We start from the raw sequence: 21,866 nt of genomic DNA on the forward strand, positions 1-21,866 counted from the left end.
AAAACGTTACATTTCAGAAAATTTGAATTATCAGCTAATCATGCCTAGATTTAAATATCTCACTATACAAATTCTGAGTGTCTGAAGAACATAACAAACATTCAAGATTCCACAGCATGATGACACATACCTGTAAATCCTAGCTACTCAAGACCCTGAGGAAGGAGGGTCAGAAGATCAAGGCCAGCCTAAGCAAATTAGTTGGCCATAGTCTCAAAATAAAATTTAAAAATGGGCTTGGGGATGGCTAGTGGTAGAATACTTGCCTAGCATGGGAAAGGCCCTGAGATCAATTCCTGGTTGAAAGGAAGATTGATTAGAACTCAATCCAAAAATTTATTTCTGAATTGTGTTCTTCTAAAAATTAATTATTAAAGAAACTTTAGCTGCTGGGGTTGTGGCTTAGTGGCAGAGCACTTGCCTATCATGTATGAGGCATTGGGTTTGATTCTCAGGACCACATACAAATAAATAAATAAGGTCCACTAACAACAACAAAAATTAAATTAATTAAAAATTTTAAATAATAAATAATATAATGTAATATATGCATAAATTCCAGGGGTTATAAAAGACTTCTTTGGAAAACCGTTATTCTTATTGCTTATTTTTCCTTTTTGTTTGTTTACTGAAATTTTCACTAATGGTAAGATGTCAAAATGCAAAAAAAACAGCATTGCAACAACCCAAAAGGAAATATTTATTAAAGGGACAGCAAGGGTAAAGAAACACACACTTATGTAATCTTACATGCTAGATGCTGGTACTCCTGTGTTCACTATTAATTCCAGTCTCCGAGTAAGTCTGCATAGATTATTTCAAAACAGGTACATTGACTCTAAATATTTCTTTCATAAAAAACCTTTATTCACATATTGTAATATTTTAAAAATTGATTAGTCCATCAATTTTCTAAACTTTATATAAGTATTTGTTATCATAAAAAGAAAAAGAGGAATGTAGAGGAATGAGCATATAAACAAAAGTCATAAGACTAGTAACATAATTTTCTTCCTTTCACCAGAGGGTGAACTTAGGGTTTCTCATCACTTGCCTAGGCCTGTTTCCTTTTCTATAAATTAAAGTTGTTTGTCCAAATGAATTCTCAAGAGACTATTCCATCTCTTTCATTTTTTGCTTTGTCTAATTAAGCATCTCATTATATATCATTGTGTTTTATATTTATAATTTTGTTGCAGTCATCATTATTACATTGCCTTATAAAATGTTCCCTAATTTTAATTAAAAGAGTGTCAAGTTAACTGGGCCACTGGTGACATTTTGGGTCATGATACATTCTTAATAATGTAATGCAGGGATCTGTATTATAGTGATTAAATAGTAGAAGTTCTACAATTAACATTTAAAGCAGGCTTGACACAATGCAGAATATCAGTTAAGTTCTAATATGGCAGCAATTGAAATAAGTGTGTGTGTGTGTGTGTGTGTGTGTGTGCGTGCGTGTGTTATGAGGGCATAAAATAACTCCAGAAAGATTTTAATGATACTAGTAAAAGAAATTGCTTGGTGGGAGGAGAAATATGATGTTGGTTAGATGTTTTCATTTTGTCCCAGTTGAATATGTCCCATGTACCTGTTATAGCTATTTAAATAATTTTAATAATAGGCTTTTTTAAGATTTGAAACAGTTATTAAGTTATATGTTAATTTTCTATTATTAAAAAAACAAATTATTCTTAGAGGCTTAAATAATATAAATTTATTATTATTATCTTACAATTCTCCAAGACAAATGCTTGACAATGGTCTCATTAGGCTAAAAATCAAATTTTTCTATATATTCTGGGATGTATTGTATTTCTTTGTCTTTTTCAATTTCTAGAAGCAGCTACTGTTCCTTGGTTCTGGCTTCCTTTCTCCATCTTCAAAGCCAGCAGTGGCTTTCATGTCCCTGGCCTACTGTTCTGCCTCCCACTTCTACTCTAAAGGTCTCATGTGATTTCATAGCACAATCTCCTGCTCTTAATCTTACTCACATCTGCAAAATGCCTTCTGTTATATAATGTAATATATGCATAAATTCCAAGGGTTATAAAAGACTTCTTTGGAAAACCGTTATTCTGCCTAGCATAAGGTATAAGCAAAATATGTAAGGTAGCTTTAATTCTTAAATCAGAATTACTCTATTTTAAACAAAATGTGGGAGTGGCCTTTTGTATTTCTGTATTATTTGAAAAAAGTGGAATCATTGACCCTGATCTTCATGCTCACAGCATAGTTCTGCTGATTTTCCTGTTACCTAAATTTTGGCATTTCTTTGTCACAGCTCCCTATACTAAACACTAGTGCCCACAATGCAAAAGGCCCAAATGTTGACCTCTTCCACAGTAAAATATTTTTTCTCACTCATCTGTATACAAATTATGAATTAAGTGACTTACTGATAAAAAAATAGAATTGTTGTGGGAGTGTGGGTTATGGATGGAGTCATTTTAAAGGTCCTTTTTCCAGTTTTTAAAAATCACAGTGGTTCTTCATTAGCAAACCCTAAAGTTTAAGCCCTCCTTCAAAAATTTTAAAAACAATGCCAAGAGATGGCTAATATACCTATCCTCTTGTAAGTAGAATATGATGTTCTGCTCATTGTCTGAGAAAAAGTTACATTTAGAATTCCATGGGTTCTACAATTTAGTCTTTAAGTAATGTAAATCTTTAATTTTAGGCAGCCTGGAAATGAGAACTGAATTTTTTTTTAATGTTTCAGAAATTATAGCATATTTGCCTCTTCTGGGTATTTTATTTTTTATTTTCTTTGATGCTGAGAATTGATCCCAGGTAAATAATATGCCACTGAACTATATTCCCAGCCCCAAAAGTGAGTATTTGTATAAAATGTGAAGCAATGGGTTGTAAAGTAAGCACATGGTCCCTGGATTTGCAATCTGATTTCCTTATACACTATTGTATAACTTTTGACAATGTTTTTAACCTTAAGGAGCTTTAGTTGTTTTGTTTTGTTTTGTTGTTAATGGGAAATAATATTTATTTTACATAGTGCTTCTTAGTATTAGGCTTTTAGAAAAATGATCATTTTCATTAAATGACCCACAATTTTCTAATGTTTTCATTCCTGTTTATAAGAACTACAAAGTGAAAACTAGAGATTCAGGGAAGTATTCTAATTTCTTTGCCGGAATGCAATTCTATTTCCAGTTTTTTTCTTGTAATATTTGCTACAATTGGTTTTTAAGACTTCATGGAATATTTTTTAAATGGTGCTACTAAAATTCAACATTCATGCTCGTGAAAGAAAGAAAAGTGTTTGTGTGGTTTTATAAAATAGAGTCTCCTCTATATCTTTGAGCACCTGAAACTCATCATAAATTAAAAAAAATATATTCCTTAATCCACTGCAATTTCAACACGAGGACCAATGTGATGTTTGGCAAACTGGGCAACTTCTGTGTCTTTCAGATTTGTTGACTTTTTCCCTCAACTATTACTTAATTGAATTTCACATTGGATTTAATTTTCATAATGTATCTTCTTAATTTTTAGATATAGTAAGGATAGTGTGGTCATTCTTAAACCTTTATATTATGTGATAGATACATACTTGAATAATTTTAGGTGACATTAATGATGTTTATTTGGTTCAAAAATTTGGTTCAAAATATTCTGGCGTGGGGGCATGGGAGGAAAGAAATGAAACCATATAGGCCCTTAATTAACCATTGCTGAAGCTGGATAAGAGGAACACATTCTTAATTTGGTCCTTTTTAGTACATGACTGAAATTGTTTGCAATTCTGTAATCATCTCCTTTCTAAGCTCCATTCACCCCTAATGTTCCTTCTGCCTCACCGCACCCTGCCATGGTTTCCACTATTCCCCCACTTGCCCTTTCTGCAGACCTCCACTTTGCCCTCATTCCCTCACATCATTTAGGTGCCCTCCTTGTGCTCTTCTCCCCCACCTCTAATAAGGTACATATATTGTACTATGCTATGATTGCTTAGTCCTGCATCTAGACCCAAGTCTGTCAGTGGATGGATGATGTTTATCTTGTTCTCATGGAATCCTTAATACTGGCCGCAGAGTAGGACTGTGCAGTGGAGAAATATTTGCTGAATGATATACACACATACACACACTTATCACAAGTTATCATTTGTTTTCTGTGTGGAAAGAGATACAGAGATACCCAGCAAGGAGAAGTCCATCAGTGCCCTTTGCCCCTCCATCAATGACTTATTTCCTGGATAAGTCAAGCATGTAGTTGTTTCTGTGGTACCCTGTGTTTTTCTAGATTCACTAAAAATATGTGATTAATATGATGAAGTGGATAGGAAAAAAAAACAGTTGGCAACTTTACAAGTCTTTTCTTTGATGATTACTTTTGATTTGTGATTACATTGTCACCTGAAAAGCTGACTTTATAAATGCCAGATGGTTATAGTTAGAGTGGGTTTTGATGACAAAAAAAACCCAAGCAGTTATAGTGCTAGGCATGCTTGATTTTCCACAAGCCCAAACAACACATTGACCTCTGGTATTTTGTTTTATCAGCAGCAGAGATGATCTTCAACAATAAAGTAAACTTTTTTTCAGGAGGCTTAGCTACTTTCAGAAAAATTCCATATGCCATTCTTAAATACAGCTTAGTATCAATTCCTTTATTCCCACCTGGTATCATTATTGTAGTAGAACACAGAGACATAATGTACTATCATCCTAAAGTTTGTAAAAGCAAAATGATAACATTACTAAAAACCCCAGGAGCAAAAATGTGGCATTTCCTTTATTGTCTTTAAAGGGGGAAAGTGTCATATCTCTACAGCAAAATAATCAAGATCAGCAGTTGGAAAATTTAAAGCAAACAAACCACAACAACCAAAAAAAGAGGCATGATTGTATCTGGAGGGCTGTAAACCATTAAACTTGTTTATAACACTATATTGAAATGATGAAAAATTTAGTTGAAAATGGTGTAACTGAAGAAGCCAGTGGAGATTTTATGATACTAAATGTGTTTTTATTTTAATAAGGAAGTTATGTTCATTTTCCCAATTGTATATAATTGTATTTTATCGTATCATTTTAACCAATGGTCAGTGGTTGATGTTATTAATATTATGATGGATAGGAATAGAATTTGAAATAAATTAAATGGGTTAGGAAAAAGTATATAAAACCAGTATATTTAACCCTTTGTCTTCATTATTAAGTTTAGATTTGAGGGCTGGGGGTGTTATTCAATAGTAGAGCACGAGGCCAATATTAGGGTTTGGATCTGAAACATCCCCCAAAGGCCCGTATACTAAAGGCCTGGTCACTACTCTGTAGGGATATTGAGAGGCAGTGGAACACATAGGAGGTAGGACTTAACGGAAGGCATTTATATCATTTGGGTCATGCGCTTGAGGGGAGTCTTTGGATGCTGGCCCCTCTCTCTCTCCCTCACTTCCTGACTGTCCCTTGCTCCTAGTTATAATGTACTGCCTTGCCACAAGCCAAAAGCAAGAGGGCCACGTGACCGTGGACTGAAACCTCTGAAACTGTGAGCAAAAATAAACCTTTCCTCCTTATAAATTGATTTTTCACAGGTATCCATCCCAGGGACAAAAAGCTGAATAAACCCACCTACCATATATAAGGTCCTGGGTTTGATCCCCAGCAGCACAAAATAAATAGAAAACTAAAACTAGGTGATTACAATAAAATTAGATTTGAGCCCTTATCTTTCTTTTTATCTTTTTAGAGTTTCTTATCAAAGTCAGATACTATCTCTTGTCATCTGGTGAACTCTCCAAGTACTGTTCATGGAAATTAAACTAGGCCTTTCCTGAGCACACTGTGAAAAAATGGCAACCTGACCATTCCACTCCAGGTCCCCTCTAATTCATTCTAAGTTCTTTCCATTGCCCTTAGTGTCTCAAACACATAATGTAGTTGGTGTAATTATGTGTATTGCTCTTTTTCTGTCTCCCTCTACATAAGGATATGGATTATCACTTTTATTTTGGTTTGTGGTGAGTGCAAACCACTGAGAAAGGCACCTGTGGCAGATTAAGTAATTAATGGAAGAATGAATCTGTAATTAAAATAGATAAAAATTACTGAGTACTATGCACCAAACACTGTTCTAATTACTACATATGTACATATGCGCGTGCCAACACTATGAAGTAAGTGCTTTCATAATTCCATGATACAAATGAGGAAATTGCGGCACATAGAAGTTGAGGAACTTGATAATTACTTTGCTGGGTTAAATGGCTAATGGCAGGATCTGCATAGCAGCACAGGAAGCCCTGCTTCCAGCTCATGATCTTACCTGCAGGTTAAATTGCCTTTACTTTGTAGACATGGCCTTATAAAGAAAACAAATACTTATTTTCCCAAATAAATAGCTCCCAACATTTTTATTGTCTCAACACACCTGAAAGATCACAGCTTATATACCTAGAAAATAATGTCTTTTCCTGGGAGGCTTCAGAGGGAGGCGGCTGCAGGGTGGCTATAAAGCATCCTCTTTCTCTCTGTCTCTGACATCACTCTTAACAACCACCACCTTGACTTGACTTTCAAAAAAAGTCTTCAGCTTCTCAAAATGTCAGCCTCCTCATTTTAAAATGTGGGTTTCGGACTACAAGCTATCAAATGTCTTTCTCCTTCCAAATTCTGTGGTTCTATAAATGTATTTCTGTGCTCAGATGTGCAGGTGTAGTATTGACAGTAGAAAGAGAGAAAAGCCTTTTCCTCTACTGAATGCTGGTCAAATCCTTTCTATATTTGAACTTTAGTAGAAATTGCACAGGGTTCTTCAATGAAATAGAAATTAAATGAAAGTTGAAAAAGAGATTGAAGATAGAAGAATAATGGCTTTTTTGGAATCCATAATAGCCTTTGGATTTTGCTACTAGGCTCTGTTGACCAGACCCTTGCAATTTCTACCTCTTTGGCATACCTGGCACTGAATAGTTCACATTTTCATTTCAGAACACGAGTTGCCTTTTTTTTTTTCCTTCTATTTGCTAGATTATTCTCTGCTTTTACCCTCTCACTATAGTTGAACTATACAACCCCAGGCCACATTATCTGTTTTATTTTTCTATAGTTGGGGAGATTGTTTCTTTCCCAGATATCAGTCACCTTAATATTAATTATTTCAAAATCTGATCAACCAAGACTTTAGTATTATACCATCTTAGGTCAAAAAGAAAGAATCTGAAAAGCATCTCCATAATAATCAATACTTTACCCATTGATGTGAAAAGTAAAATGGTATAGCTTCTTTTGAGATCAACCTGATAGATCCTCAAAAGTATACACATGTAGCCAGGGTCAATAGGTACTGCATGACTGTAATCCCAGTGACTCAGGAGGCTGAGGAGGAGGATCGAAAGTTCAAAGCCAGTCTCAGTAAATTAGCAAGGCCTAAGAAACTTAGTGAGACCATGTCTCAAAATAAAAAAAAATAAAAAAAGGGCTGTGGATGTGACTCAGTGATTAAGTGCCCCCGGTTCAAAACCCAGTACCAAAAAAAAAAAAAGTATACACATGCAATTACTATAGGATGCAGTAATTCCATTTTGGGGTATATATCCAAGAGAAATGCATACTAAAACGTGAACATGAAAGGTCTTAGTAGTGTTGCTATATTAGCCCCAAAGTGAAAATTATGCCAAATGCCCATCAGTTGTTAACTGGATGAATAAAACATGGGCTGTTTATATAATGGAATATCATTTAGCAACAAAAAGAAAGATTTATCCTTCAAAAATGGATAAGTTTTGAACAAAGACATCGAGTAAAAAGTCCTGATTATAAAAGATGACACATTATATAATTTCATATGAAATGTTCAGAATAGGCAAATCTATAGAGACAGGAAGTAGATGAGCAGTTGCCTAGAACATTGATAGAGTGAAAAGAAACAGGGAGTGATAGCTAATGGACTTGGGATTTCTTTTTGTAGTGATAAATATACTCTAAAATTAATAGTGCTGTTTTATTTCACAACTAAGAATATACTAAAAATCACTGAATTGTATACATAATGACTGAATTTTAAGGTATATAAATTATATATTAATGTAGATACATGTATATGTATGTGTAAAAATATACATATATATGTATATTCATGCAAATGTGTCCTTTTTCCTAGAGTAAATATGAATAATGTCTAACTCAGAAGTTAACCGCTATTTTTTTTCCCTATTGCCACTGGTTTTGTGTTTTCTAGAGAAACCTCTTCCCCACTCTCTTAGCGTAAATATTTGGAGGTTTGAGAATTAAACCAACAAAAGACAGATTAACAGGATAAAAGGCATGCAATTTTTATCAACATTTATACACATGGAAGTTCACAGAAAGAAGTGAAATTCAAATAAGTGGTTACGTTCAACAATTTATATGTTTTTTAACAAAGCAAAGAGAATTTGGGCCTTGAGGAACAATAAATCTTAAGGAATTGACTAGAAAATAGATGGAACTAATGGAAGATAAGGATGATTTTTGTGGGCTGTGTTTATATAAAATCATCTTGCTTCTGGCTCCCATCTTCAATGTGGGTCATTCTTCTTTTCAGGTACTAGGGTGTCTGGAGAGGGACACTTCCTCAAAGGGAAATTCATACCTTGATTTTAGACAGCTGAGCAGAGGGCAGAGAACTCTTCTGAAAAATGTTCATTCTCAGTTGCCTTCAGCTCAATGTAATCCTTATCCCAAAGTGGCACATAATAGGGTAGAATATTCTGGTCCCTTTCATCTTCTAGGTTCCTCAACTATAAGAATGAAGCTTTTATTTCTTTTCTTTTCCTTTTTAATTATTTTATGAAACTTGTCATTAATCATGTTTGTTTTTTAATGTACTTCATAGGAACTAAAATTAAAATGGCAGCTGAATCAGCAGCACCAGGAAGCTCAGTCTTCTAAATTGCATAACCATTGTAGTTAACCTTTAAAATTGAAATTCTGCAGCACAAAAGATTTAAATGCTAAAAGATTCATAAGATGAATCTTAATTTGGAAGTATATTTTGTGCAAGAAACAAATATGATAGAAAATGATTAAAATAATATTTTCAGTGCATTCTCACCTAGCTTCATAGAGCTAGGAAGGTCACAGTGAATAACTAATAATTTTAGCAAAAACTACCAAGAATTTTTAATGAATGGACCCACCCACTATGAACCAAAGAAATGACAAACTCCAGGACTTCCCACAAAATATTTTTTTCATGAAAGTTATCAAGAAAGTTTTAAAATTTTATTCATAAAGAGGGAGATTCAAATACTTAAAATTAATAAAAATATTTCTATATTCTACATATAGAAAGCTTCAAAACTAATTTCTGTTTGCTAAAAATAATTTAAACAGAAATATGCTTTTTTTAAATATCAAGGTCACAAATTTTTAATGTTATTTTCCAAATTAATTTATAAAGTTAATGTAAGATTTGTATTGTTTTTGTGGTGATGGGGATTGAACTCATGGTCTCATACATACCACACAAGTGTTCTACCACTGAGCTATATTCCCAGCCTTAAAATCAATGTAATTCTAATCAAAATCTCAATATGATTTATTGTTTTTAAAAATCAGGAAAAGGGAATAAATTCTAGAGAAAAATGGACAGAAAAATGTACTTTTAATATTTGAACAGTAAAAGCAATAACAGATGTAGTATATCACATGTTTGAATATATAAAGCTACGAAGACAAATACTGGGCAAACTACTATGACAACAGGGTCAGGAGGAGAAAATGATGAACAAGAGTAAATAGGTCCTCTATGTGAGAGTATTCTAGTGAAATATTTTAAAACAGTATATTTGTCATTCTTTTTACGTCCTGAAGTTCCTTTTGAACTGATTGCTATTTTTTTTTTAACATTTCATTGCTATGGGTTGAACCCAAGGCCTCATTCATGCTAGGCAATCATTCTGTCACTGAGCTGCATCCCTAGTCCTGATCACATTTTCTGTTTAAATTATTCACCATTACATCCCTGGTCCTGATCATATTTTTAGTTGAAATTATTCACCATCACATCTAAGATAAATGCTTATGGAATTTATTTATGATTTTGTCATAATTACTAGTTTGTTTACAGTAATTCTTAAGGAGTCAAATGGAGCTTGCAGAGGGAATGGAGTCTTCTCACTATACACAGCCCTCTCCCCATGTTCTGATGTGTACCTTCTGATGAAGAGCAACTACTTCTCTAGGAAGCATTTCCTTAGTTAGACACAGATTAGAATAGGCTCTATTAATAATTAAGTATTTTGTGGATAAAAAATTGAGTGCCCCTGACAAAGTAAAATGAAAATCTTTAATAGCTTTTATTCTGTGGATCAGAACTCTCTTATCAACAAATTTAAAACTATTGCTGCCTTTCTGGCCTTCCTCTAAGCCTTAAGTCTGTGTCCATTCCAACCACTTTGGCTTTCCTTGACACACAACATCTTGCGGTCAGCTAGATTTCTCCTTGAAAAGAGAATAAAGATTTTAGAAAACCGGCTTCAGGTCTTGACTATCCATAACCTCATTCCCTTGCCTGTTTGCTATCCCTCTCACCCATCTGGGAAATATACGCATCTGTGTGATTGTGTGCTACCTACAGTGTCTGTGTTGAGCACCCTTGAAGCTCTTTGCTCATCTCCAGAAGAGAAGCAAATGTGGCATTTAACTGAACTGCTTACTTCAGCCTGAGTAAGGGAGATAGTTCTAAAAGCTCTTACTTGACAGAGTTTCATCACTAAATTCTGTAATATGATTTTCCCAAGGTTTAGTATAATGATATTTTCTTTGAGAAATGTATTATGATATAAATTAAAACACCAGATTTGTAGTCAAAACATTGTGGACTTGCTTTTTATTGGTTGCATGTGCCTGAGCAAGACACTTAATCTTCTCTGCTTTTTTTTAAATTTAAAATTATGTATATATTAGCATAGTATATGATCCTCATAGTAATAGTGGTTAAATAAAAGAGATGTTTTGTAATTATTGTCATATTTTGAAGGCTCTATTCCTGTAGACATGAAATTAATATTTTTTTGTATGTGAGGCTGTTTCAAGCCAATATAAAGTGAAAGATATATATTATTTCCGTTTACAGGAACCACAGAGTTTCAAATCAATTCATATGTAATGATTCAGGACCTTAAAAATAGCAATGTCTTTGCAGCCAAGTGTGTAGTCTAGCTAAACAGGTGGTTTTATAATAAAGATAATCTGAAGTTTTTAATAAGCGGTATTAAACATAGACTGCTAACAGTGCACAATTGGTAACTTGTTCCTTTTATAATAGTGCTTTAGTATTCCACTGAAACATGGCTAGTGGATGTGCAATATTCTTAGTTACCATTATGAGGGACTGTGTATATTACAGCTTCTCTACTGTCTCTGCTGTTAGCTGGGAAAATGCTGGGAGCAACAGCAGCTACTATCAACAGGGAGCCATATTAATTATTTGAAATGTGCCTCATAAGAGGAATCAGGAGAGTTTATTACAAGTCGAATATTACTTGAAACGGGAAGGTTACTCTAACTGTTATCATAATCTATGTATCATTAACTTTCCTTGTTTAGGAAAAGAGATTAACAACCCTGTAAATTGCTATAGTAAATGTGAGAAATATAACTGCATATTCCCATGTAGAAAGGAAGTGGTGGATTCTTCACTTCTACCCAAACCGTTTTTTACATAAAGCAGCTTTAGAAAATGAACTGACTATGTAATTATGCTTCCTTGCCTCAAAATCCTAATGGTTTGCTGCATCATCAATATAAACTATAGTTACTTTGAGTATTAGAAAAAAAATTGTATTTAACCTAGCTTTTTTTTTTCCTAAGACAGGGCCTCACTGTGTTGTCCAGAGTGGTCTTGAAAATGCTAACAGTTTTTTAAATCACCATTTTGAATTCCAAATCAACTAGCACTTAAACTCATAAGACAAAAAGCATATTACACTTAAGTATGTGAGCAGATAGAATGCTTTATTAGAAATAGAGAATAAATCCAGCTATTTGCTTTTTAAATTATGACTCCTTCTTGTTTTTCCATCAAATACAATAAGCAGGTAGGAATGTTTTATCTATTCAAATAATGGAAGAAAATCCTCAAGGTAAAATATAAGTTAATCAGTGCTGTCAAGTGGTCTAAATAAATGTTACTCAAAGTGTCATCTGTATGTTGAGTGCCAGTTTTCAAATTGTTTATTACTTCTCTGCAATGAAATGAGTACAAATATTGAAAGCAGGTTGACAGAGCACTTAATATCTGTTTAATCTAGCAATAAAAAATGGGAACTTGAATTTTTTATGTCTTTGAAGTTTTTCCATTTCATTTTTCTTATAACTCGTTTTTAAAGTATCACTGCATAATACATTTATAATTTAAATAAAAGGAGAGGAAGACTTGTTGAAGCAACAATTTATTTGGGTGATGTTTGGATGATTTATTCTATATTTATGTTTGGGAAGATTTTTCTAAACTCTGAAGTGAATATTAATTCAATGTAGAGCTAGAAAATATGACATCATAAGAACAAAAGGCGTATAAAGACAGAGTTTCTATGTCTTAACATTTCCTTTTGTGTCCACAGGACAAGCACATCATGGACAGGTTTCCTATATCTCTCCACCAATTCACCTTGACTCTGAGCTGGAAAGACCCCCTATTAGAGGTGAGTTCTTCCCTATTTAAAAAAAAAGAAACAATAGTTTCATCAATGATCAACATTCTTTGATGAGGTTCAGTAATTAAAAAAGACAGTTAGTTATAAATATGTATTTTGTACTGCAGTGATTGTTTAAAAAAGCAGGGATTAAAAAAATAAAGTGTGTGAGTAGTCTGGGAACAGAGAGTCTTTCTTATATTTGAAAGTGTGAGCTATTGTTCTGGGGAATACTTGTAAGCCAAAATATAACCAGAATACAGCAGCTTCATAAAACAGGGATCCATAGTTATTCAACTAATGGTGGACAAGTTGAGGTCACTAGATAACATTACTTTTTTACAAGAATTTTCTTTTTTTCCATTATCTTATCTTTCACATTATAATATCTTGATCAAAAGCATAATGACACATTTACTTTTAGAAATTGTCATTTTATTGTGATTCCATTTAAAAGTTATTTTATTGTTACTAAAATCACTTAGTTTTAAAATTAAATTATGTATTTTCAAGTTGGTGCCACTTGATGTTTTAGTTAAAGCTTTGTTGAATAGTCATACAAAATGAAAATCCAAAGGTTAGAATTAAATGATTCAAAATACAAGTAGAGACGCCTGGCATGGTGGTGCATGCCTGTAATCCCAGCAACCTGGAATGGTGAAAGGAGGGCCACAAGTTCAAAGCCAGCTTCAGCAATTTAACAATGCCATGTCTCAAAATAAAAAATAAAAAGGTCTGGAGATGTGGCTCATTGGTTAAGTGCCCCTGGCTTCAATCCCCAGTACTAAAGAAAAACACAATTTGAAAATTATTTTTTGTGCTTTTAAAAAAGCACTTATCCGGCTGGGCACAGCATCACATGCTTGTAATCCCAGAGGCTCGGGAGGCTGAGGATGAGGGTCACAAATTCAAAGCTAGCCTCAGCAACTTAATAAGCCCTATTCACTTAGTGAAACTGTCTCAAAATAAAAAGTAAAAGTGGGATGGAGATGTGACTCAGTGGTTAAGTGTCCTGGGTTCAATCCCTGATAAAGAAAGAAAAGAAAGAATGAAGCACTTATCTATGGTTTTCAGAATGTTTCATAAAAAATGTTTCATAAAAAGAGATCAAAGCAGATTTTGTTTGTTTGTTTTCTGCAGTACTGGTATGGAACCCAAGAACACTCTACCTCTGAGCTATGCTCCCAGCCCTATTATTTTTTTGAGACAGGGTCTTACTAAACTGCCCAAGCTGGTCTCCGTCTCGAAAATTCTCCTGCTCTGCCTTCAAAACAGCTGGCATTACAGGTGTGTGCCACTGTGCCTGGCTCAAAAAAACTAAAGTTTTTTAAACATGTCCTCAAATTTTATAAATACCAGTTATCCCAAGGTCACTTTTTGGTTTTAGCTAATGCAGCACTTTTTTTTTTTAAAGTATCACTTACCTGATTAAAAAAAATTAGATCTGATTATTTTTTAGCATGTTTTATGTCCAGGCTTTTTACCTCTTGTCTAATGAATTTCTGCCAGCTTGTCAAGGCACTACTGTATTATCAGTTCCTCAGAAGGGAGGAGCTCTGTGCCTCTGTCTCTAAATGCCCCTGTGCTTCCCTCCATTATAACTAAGGCATTGTATTTGATAGAGCAGCATGCATGTTTCCTCTCTTATCTGTATGCTCCTGGAGGGCAGAGGGTACCATAATTATTATTTCTCTCCAGCCATTGGTCTATGCTTGACACATATTGGCAATTCATCCAGTGATTTCTGTCCAAATGACTAACAGTCTAGATTTTGAAAAATGCATTTATGTTTTTTTAAGAGAAAAAGGAGGCAGGGATGAAAAAGGAATCCCACAGAAAGGAAACAGAATGAACCAAAACATGGATATATGAAATTGTGTGGTATTTCTAAGGTAGTATGCTGGAGCAATTCTACAGAGAAAAAAAAATGGAATAATGTAATTAAGACTATGAAGGTTTCTGTATTCTTTACTAAGGAGTTTGGAAAAAAAGAACCATGAAGTACTTTTGGGTGTTTCCCCCCAAGTCAATGATGTGTTACATCATAACATTTCAGTTCTTCATATAAAGAAAACATCTCTGATGTTCCTATGAATAGTGATCTGATAAGCGAAGAAATTAGCAGAGGAAGCTTATCCAGCAGTTCAGACAGACGATAATGGGGCAACTAGGAATGTGTTTCTGACCATGAAGTAATTATTGGTAAACATGGAATTGTGTTTTAAAACTATTTTGAGTTTGGCACAGTGGTGCAGCCTTTTAGTCTCAGCTACTCAGGAGGCTGAAGCAGGAGGATTGCAAGTTCAAGGAGAAACTTTGCAAATTAGGCAAGATTGTGTCTCAAAAATAAAAAGGTCTGGGGATGTAGCTCAGTGATAGAGTACCCCTGAGTTCAGTTCCCAGTACCACAAAATAAAGCAACAACAACAACTCTATTTTGAAAATGAATGATGTGTGTATATATATATGCAGAGTAACACAACATTACCTTCTTTCTTTTCATGTTCTATAATCCATGAATCATTTGGGGTTTATTCTGTATGTCACCATCCCACCTTTTCTCATTTTCACTGTAATTTTTTATGGAAATGTATTATATGCTAGTGCTGCATTTATTTATCATAATGTGTTTCTTTTTGACATTGAGCATTTGAATTATGTCCAGTAATGTCTTACTAACCATAAGGAAAATGTAGTAGCAACTTACACAATACCCTTAAATAAAATGTATTCTCTACAGTTGCAAAGTAGCTGTTGTATATAAATTCAGTGGCACTTACCCACTAATGAGTAAATTTGAGAGATTCTGTTCTTTAAATCTAATGTGATCATACATGGTATTTGGTCACATAATTTATGCTTGTGATAACTTTATGTGCATTCTTCAATTTACAGATTTTATTACTGAATAGAGGTATAAATTCCAATAGTTTACTAGTGCATTAATGTCACAATACATTACAAGGTAATTAACCAGAGCTGCCACTATAAATAGAAAAATAGTCACAGCCTTCACTATAAACTACTTAATAAAAATAAGGTCCTGAATCAGCATTCACCATTATAGTAATTTTTCTTGACATATGTCCCATTAATCAGGACTTCAAAAAAATAGCTTCATCTGGAAGTAGTGTTATTTTTTAGCCATTCATTATTAAAACAAGTTTGTTACAATTTTGTACTTATTTTAATGGGAATGGTTATATATTTCACTATGAAAATAAATTCTACATGTCTTTGAGACACATTTCCCACTTTATACAAGTGGAAATGAAGGAAATACTATTTTGGCTATTTTGTGGCAAATTGGTAAATAATTGCATTGTAATTCTTGGCAGGGCTCATTAAGTGTTGGAGTTCTCCAAGTCATGTGTCCCTCCAATTTTTCTTTCTTGCAGCCTTTATTTTGCCTCCTAACTATTCATATGCAAAATATCCTTCTCTAGAATTCTGTCTATATTACAGGCAGAACCACTCAAGAAAAGTGATTGTGTGGGACTTGGTGTAGAAGCTGAATCAGAGTCCTGAGCAGAGGCATACATTTTTGGGGATACAGACATAACCCATCAGACTCCCTTCGGTTGAATGTACCGTTTTTGCTTTTTCATTTGCTTGTGTCATTGTTTTCCTATACAACTTGGGGATGGCCTTGGCTGTCAATCATGGAACCCAACCTAGGAGTTCTTCAAATAGCTAGCAAGTAAAGTTGGATAAATTCATGTGAATTACAAAAAAAGATATTAACTTCTAAAATGTCCTCCATTTATATTACTAAAGATGATATTTTGAATGTTTCGCTATATTGCATTTATTTTGTATAGTCTTTCTTTAGGTAGCATCTCAATAATAAGTCTAATATTGAAATGTACTAGTTTGTACACTTGCTAATTTTGACAGTTACAATCTATACTCTGAGAAAAGAGCTCAAATATTGGCTCATATTTGAGAAAATTGCATCTATATTTTTTCCAGTTTTTTCTATAATAGACTGAGTAATATAAACATGGTTCAATTGGCACATAATCAATGAACTAGAATAATGCCAAGCATTAAGTTTCATGTGCGAATTGAATTAAATTCAGCAAATCCACACACTGAAAATATTTTTTAAAGTTCGAAATAAGCAGATGGTCCTGCCTGGTGCATCTACATTAAAAATAGACTGTAGCCAAGATTTAGCATCACAAATTAGAGATGTTAACACACAGTATCATCTAGTGAAAAGTAAAAACATTTCAAATTGATTAAAGTAAAATAGGAATGTGACATCTGGCATTGTTATTCCAGAGTTTCTAGGCCCATTCTCTAATATTCTACAATGGGTGCTTTTCTAACTAATCTGGTTAGTATAAACTATCTGGCAGAACATAAATTTCCTAGCTTTACCTATGCTTATCCCAAGAAAATGAAAATGAAGCTATCATATAAAGAATGCTCTGGTCATGGTACTTCAACACGCTTATCCTACACTTGTGAATACCTAACAATTATTTTTTGATAGGAGGGTATCATGTAAAGTATGCTGTGCACATCTCTGAGATACAGAGAGTACAGCTTGCTATTTTAATGACAAACACAGCTTCATTTATTGTGTACCTTTTATCTAACCCTGTAAAAAACAAAATTTACTGCATATTGTCTCATGTAGTCCCAGAAGGATCTTATTTATTTAAACTTAATGATCAATCATGATCATATTTCTAGCATCAATCATAGTATCATAATACTATATAAACACTGATTGAATTTGGGTTGAATTTAATTGAAATTACATTCTAAACATAATATTAAAATATACTCATCGTTCAATATTGTCAGGCCTAACTTTGAAGGTTTTGTAAACCTATAACATACTTTCCAAATGTAAGTTGTTTTAAAATTAACATTAAGAATTTGAAACAAGTTATAGCACTCTTGTTGGCCCCTTGTGGAATATAATTTATATGCTGAGAATAATTATCCCAGAATGTAAAATGATCTGGTAGTTTTTCACTTTAGGATCAGATGACTTGTCCTTGTCAACTCTAAATGAGCCCCAGTAAGAAGAGGAGAAGAACTGGTTCAAAACCTCTTTCCACATTGGTTGATGCAATGGTATTTCTAGAACTCAGAGGACATTAAATAAAGGCTTGATACTGTCATGTGAACATCTCTTTCAGGTTCCATATGCCTCATGTTACCTCCAGGAATAATGGTCCTTGACTTAAATATGATTTTTCCCTGATGGAGTTATTGCTTATGGAAAGGGGAAGTCACCAGGATTAAGATGTCACTAGGTATCTATGATCTGATGCAGATTTCTGAGCTTAGCCTTGCCCCACATGGTACCCTTTGACTCCCTGTGCCTTTTCTCCTAAGTTTACTCTCTAGCTCAGCTCTTCTAAGACTGCTAGTAAGATTCCAGGACTTCTTTTCTTACTTTGCTTTTAGTTTCATTCAGAAAAGGAAGAGTATTGTTGCTTAATCTTGTTCTGAGATAAAATATTTAGCATTTTCTAAATATCAAGAGTTTTTACAGAGAAGTATTGCTAATCAATAGAAATAATAACATTTATTATATAAATTAACTTTTTTTTCTTTTATCATGGTACTGGGTTCAAATCCAGGGCTTCATGCATGCTTAGATGTGCATTTGCTGTACCTCTGAGCTACATTCCTAGCCTCTATATAGACTAGGTGTAAATAGTATGTTCATAATAAAACTAGTTCAGTTATCCTTTCACTTACACTTCCCAAAGACACCCAGTCATATTATTCTCTAGGCTTTTTACAGACACCACCTTCTTGAATGACCTGTTGTGAATACTGGTCAATTGTTCCCAGCTCTAGTCCAAGGATTTCACATGGATTATTGTTTCGTTGATTTCCCAAATCCCAAGAAGCAGGTCATGTTATGATTATTATAATTATTATTTGTGTGACTGAGAAAGTAGAGAGGTTCTTTAAATTCATAAGGGTAAGAAACATCGGACCAGGATTCAAACCTAGGCACCTGTAAGAATCTGTTATACAGTGTGTCATCTTTCCAAAGGAACTGCAACTTCACTTTCAGTATTATACACTGAAACAAGTAGTTCTTAATGAGATATATTACTAGCAGAGTTTGAGGAAGTCTCCAGTGTAGTTTTGTTTTGTTTTATTGTTTGTTTTCTGAGAAATATCTTTCATGATCTCCATTATTCCTTAAGATATTATACATGTATCTTAACACTCATGTATTATTTACTACCCACAACAACTAACTTTTGGTGTGCCTATTGTCTTCACCTACACAACAGAGTATCTTTTTTCTACTGCTACCCTGTTAACCTTTTACTGTTTTCATAAAAAGTTGTATTATTTCTCTCAAAATTGTATAAAATCATACTGCAAAAACAAGGTCAGTCATTGATTATGTAAATTGTATGAGATAATACTAAATATTATTATCTTTTATTTGTGATAAAATATCCTGTTTCAAAATATTTAAAGTTCTCTCCCCACAATGGCTAATGTTTATGTAATCACCCTAAATTAATTTCATACCTATGTAGTAAACACGAATTACCTTCCTGCCTGAAGCAGACAGCTGGCTGGGAGTTGTGTTGGCTGCTACCTGCAAAGCCTGAGAGAAAGAAGAAGGCCTGCTTTGACTCCCCAGATGTAACTGCCACTCTCATTTCCACCTGATGAACACTCACAGCTGCAAAGTTCCAAATTATTTGGCATATTCGTGCAATTCGTGCATGTATGAGTACACACTCACACACACACACACACACCCCACCACCACCACCACCACTTGTGAAGAGAAGAATCTTCTTGACTATAACAATAACATCTTGACAATAGAGCTAGAAGATAGGGATGGAAAAAATTTGTTCATTAAATTTTTAAATATGAAGTTCTTTTCACTCTCAGAGTCAATTATCTGATATTAAGCTTCATCTTTTATACCTAGTGAGTATGGGAGAGAATATTACAGGTCCAACGTCCACCTACATATCACATTTAGGAGAATGAGGATCTTTTCTTCACAGTTGCTAAAGAGTGGATGCCCTTGTTTGGAAGACACTGACATTAGATAATATTTTTTTTTCACTTTCATGACCCAGGCAGCATTTCCTACACACTTAGAGGCATTTGGGTCTCTTTGCTAGTTCTGCCTCTGGGTCCAGCAGTTATTTCAAATTCTTGAGAGTCCAACAAAAAGCAGTATCCCTTGCTGTTAATTTTAGGGTTCCTTGGATGGAGTCAAATGGAAGTACACAGCATGAATACCCATGCTTACAATTAATCCTGATACTATAATTTGCTAACTGTGTGACCATGGACAAATCCCAAAGCCACAGTAGTTCATATTCTCTAAAAGCTCTCTTTCCCAAGCTTAAGTATTAATTATCAAATATAACAGTGCCTTGTGACTTGTAGAATGCTGTATAAACATTAGTTAATATAATTTAGCAGCAATACTCTTGTTCTTCTCTAAAATTTGTTATGTCTCATCAATAGAAAGATGAAGAACAGTACCCAACAGAGTTTTCAATGTTTTTATCTTCCTTAAATTCTAGCAGCTTAATTAGGATACAATTTCAATCTTATTTTTTAATTATTTTCCTTGTGAATGGTTGTAAACTAAAAGTCCCAACAATGTATCAGCTTATTATAGTCTAAAACAAAACTGTACATCAACTTTTCTCTGAGCTATCCTGAAAGATTCCAACTTATATTCATAATTCAACAAGCAATTTTTAAATACAGTTATGTATTATACACTAGTTAGAATCTTATATTAGTAGGTAAGGACTCCTATAAAAAGTCCCTTACGGGTTGGGGCTATGGCTTACTGGTAGAATGCTTTCCTCAAAGGTGTGAGGCCCTGGGTTTGACCCTCAGCAATCCATAAAATATTGTGGATATAACAGTGAGTTGTTACTGAATATTAAAAAATGTGACTATAAAAATATCCCAAATCTTTCTTGGTTATGGAGATAATTGTGTGATAGGACTTGGGGAAATACAGACAGAACTGAGGAACCATATTACTCTTTCTCCAGTCTATCTGAGCCATATACTTATTAAATAATCAAATGGAATCTTCCAACAAATTCTTTTCAAATGTGTGCAGTTTAATTAGATCAAATTAATTTTTGGTGTGACTGCATTATAATAAATACCTACTATATGCAGTATACTCTTCTGAGCAGAGCCAGTAAAGTACAAGAGAAGAGAGATTTTTGTCCTTGTTGACTTTACCTTGTAGCAGGGAAGTGAACCATAAATAAGTTGTTGATTAAAAGATCAAGATTTCAGATAGATTATTATCATAGTTATAAAAGAGATATAAGGTGGGTGGATGTTATGAAAGAGCTATGCCATTAACTTAAACCAGATACCTTTGTGTCTTTCCACAGTCTCAGAATTTATTGGATGTCAATAAATTCACAGGTATTTTGTTTTCATCTTTTGGAACTCACCGAGTACTTGTGGGTCACTGAGTAGTCAAAACTGGCAATCATAGATTCTTTTATTTCAGTCTCAATTACTTATATCTGTAACACTTAAGTTACACATAACACTTTACCCAGTGATGTAGGTAGGTTACAGAAAGTCTAAGAACGGGTTAAGGTAGCCAGAATTTTAGAAGGCTGCACTGAGAGCAAAGGCAGAAAGCAGATACAAATCCAAGAGTCATTTCAGGTAGTCAGATCAGAAGAGGAACCAGCAGAAGAACTTGTTCAGGGTGCAGTGCTTTTATAGCCATGAACTTATTTAGGCCTGGGTCTAAAAGGCAGGTAGTTTTGAAGTGGGCCAACTCAAGCAGGGAGATCCAGCTGATCTAAGGCTGGACAGAGACTGGGAGGTTTGTGGCCTGTTCACCCTGTTCACCCTGTTCACCCTCTCCCCTTTGATGGGTTCAGGAGAGAGGATTACATGTGGTCTGTTTGTCAAGCTCATAGACTGTTTTTGTTGTTGTTGTTGTTGTTTGGATATGGATTTGATATACCCATGTGTCCATGAGCTTCTGATTTAATTCAGCAAGTTCATAGGTGGTCATTGTTTATTAGCACAATTATTTTATTTATCATTTTATGTCTTAGAATTATGCTGTACAGCTGGGGATTATTATTTATTTCAATAATGCTACGTCTCCAAAATCTGGTGGTTATCTATGTGCCTAGACAAGTCACTAAGTCTTTCTGCCTTAAGCCCTTGAACGCAAAATGGAATAGCT

General features: G+C 34.0%; 1 protein-coding gene across 7 annotated transcripts in view; it reads left to right on the forward strand.

Annotated features, from left to right (window-relative positions):
* The window catches only part of Adgrl3 (adhesion G protein-coupled receptor L3), a 759,373-nt gene that overhangs the window by 519,114 nt on the left and 218,393 nt on the right, over positions 1–21,866 (forward strand). For all 7 annotated transcript variants that reach the window (XM_071614317.1, XM_027947334.2, XM_071614313.1 and 4 more), the window contains one exon: positions 12,581–12,661. In XM_071614317.1, the coding sequence (XP_071470418.1) occupies positions 12,581–12,661 (81 nt within the window). The remainder of the gene's footprint in view (positions 1–12,580; positions 12,662–21,866) is intronic.

The sequence above is a fragment of the Marmota flaviventris genome, chromosome 7 (assembly GCF_047511675.1).
Source record: "Marmota flaviventris isolate mMarFla1 chromosome 7, mMarFla1.hap1, whole genome shotgun sequence".
Lineage (NCBI taxonomy): Eukaryota > Metazoa > Chordata > Mammalia > Rodentia > Sciuridae > Marmota > Marmota flaviventris.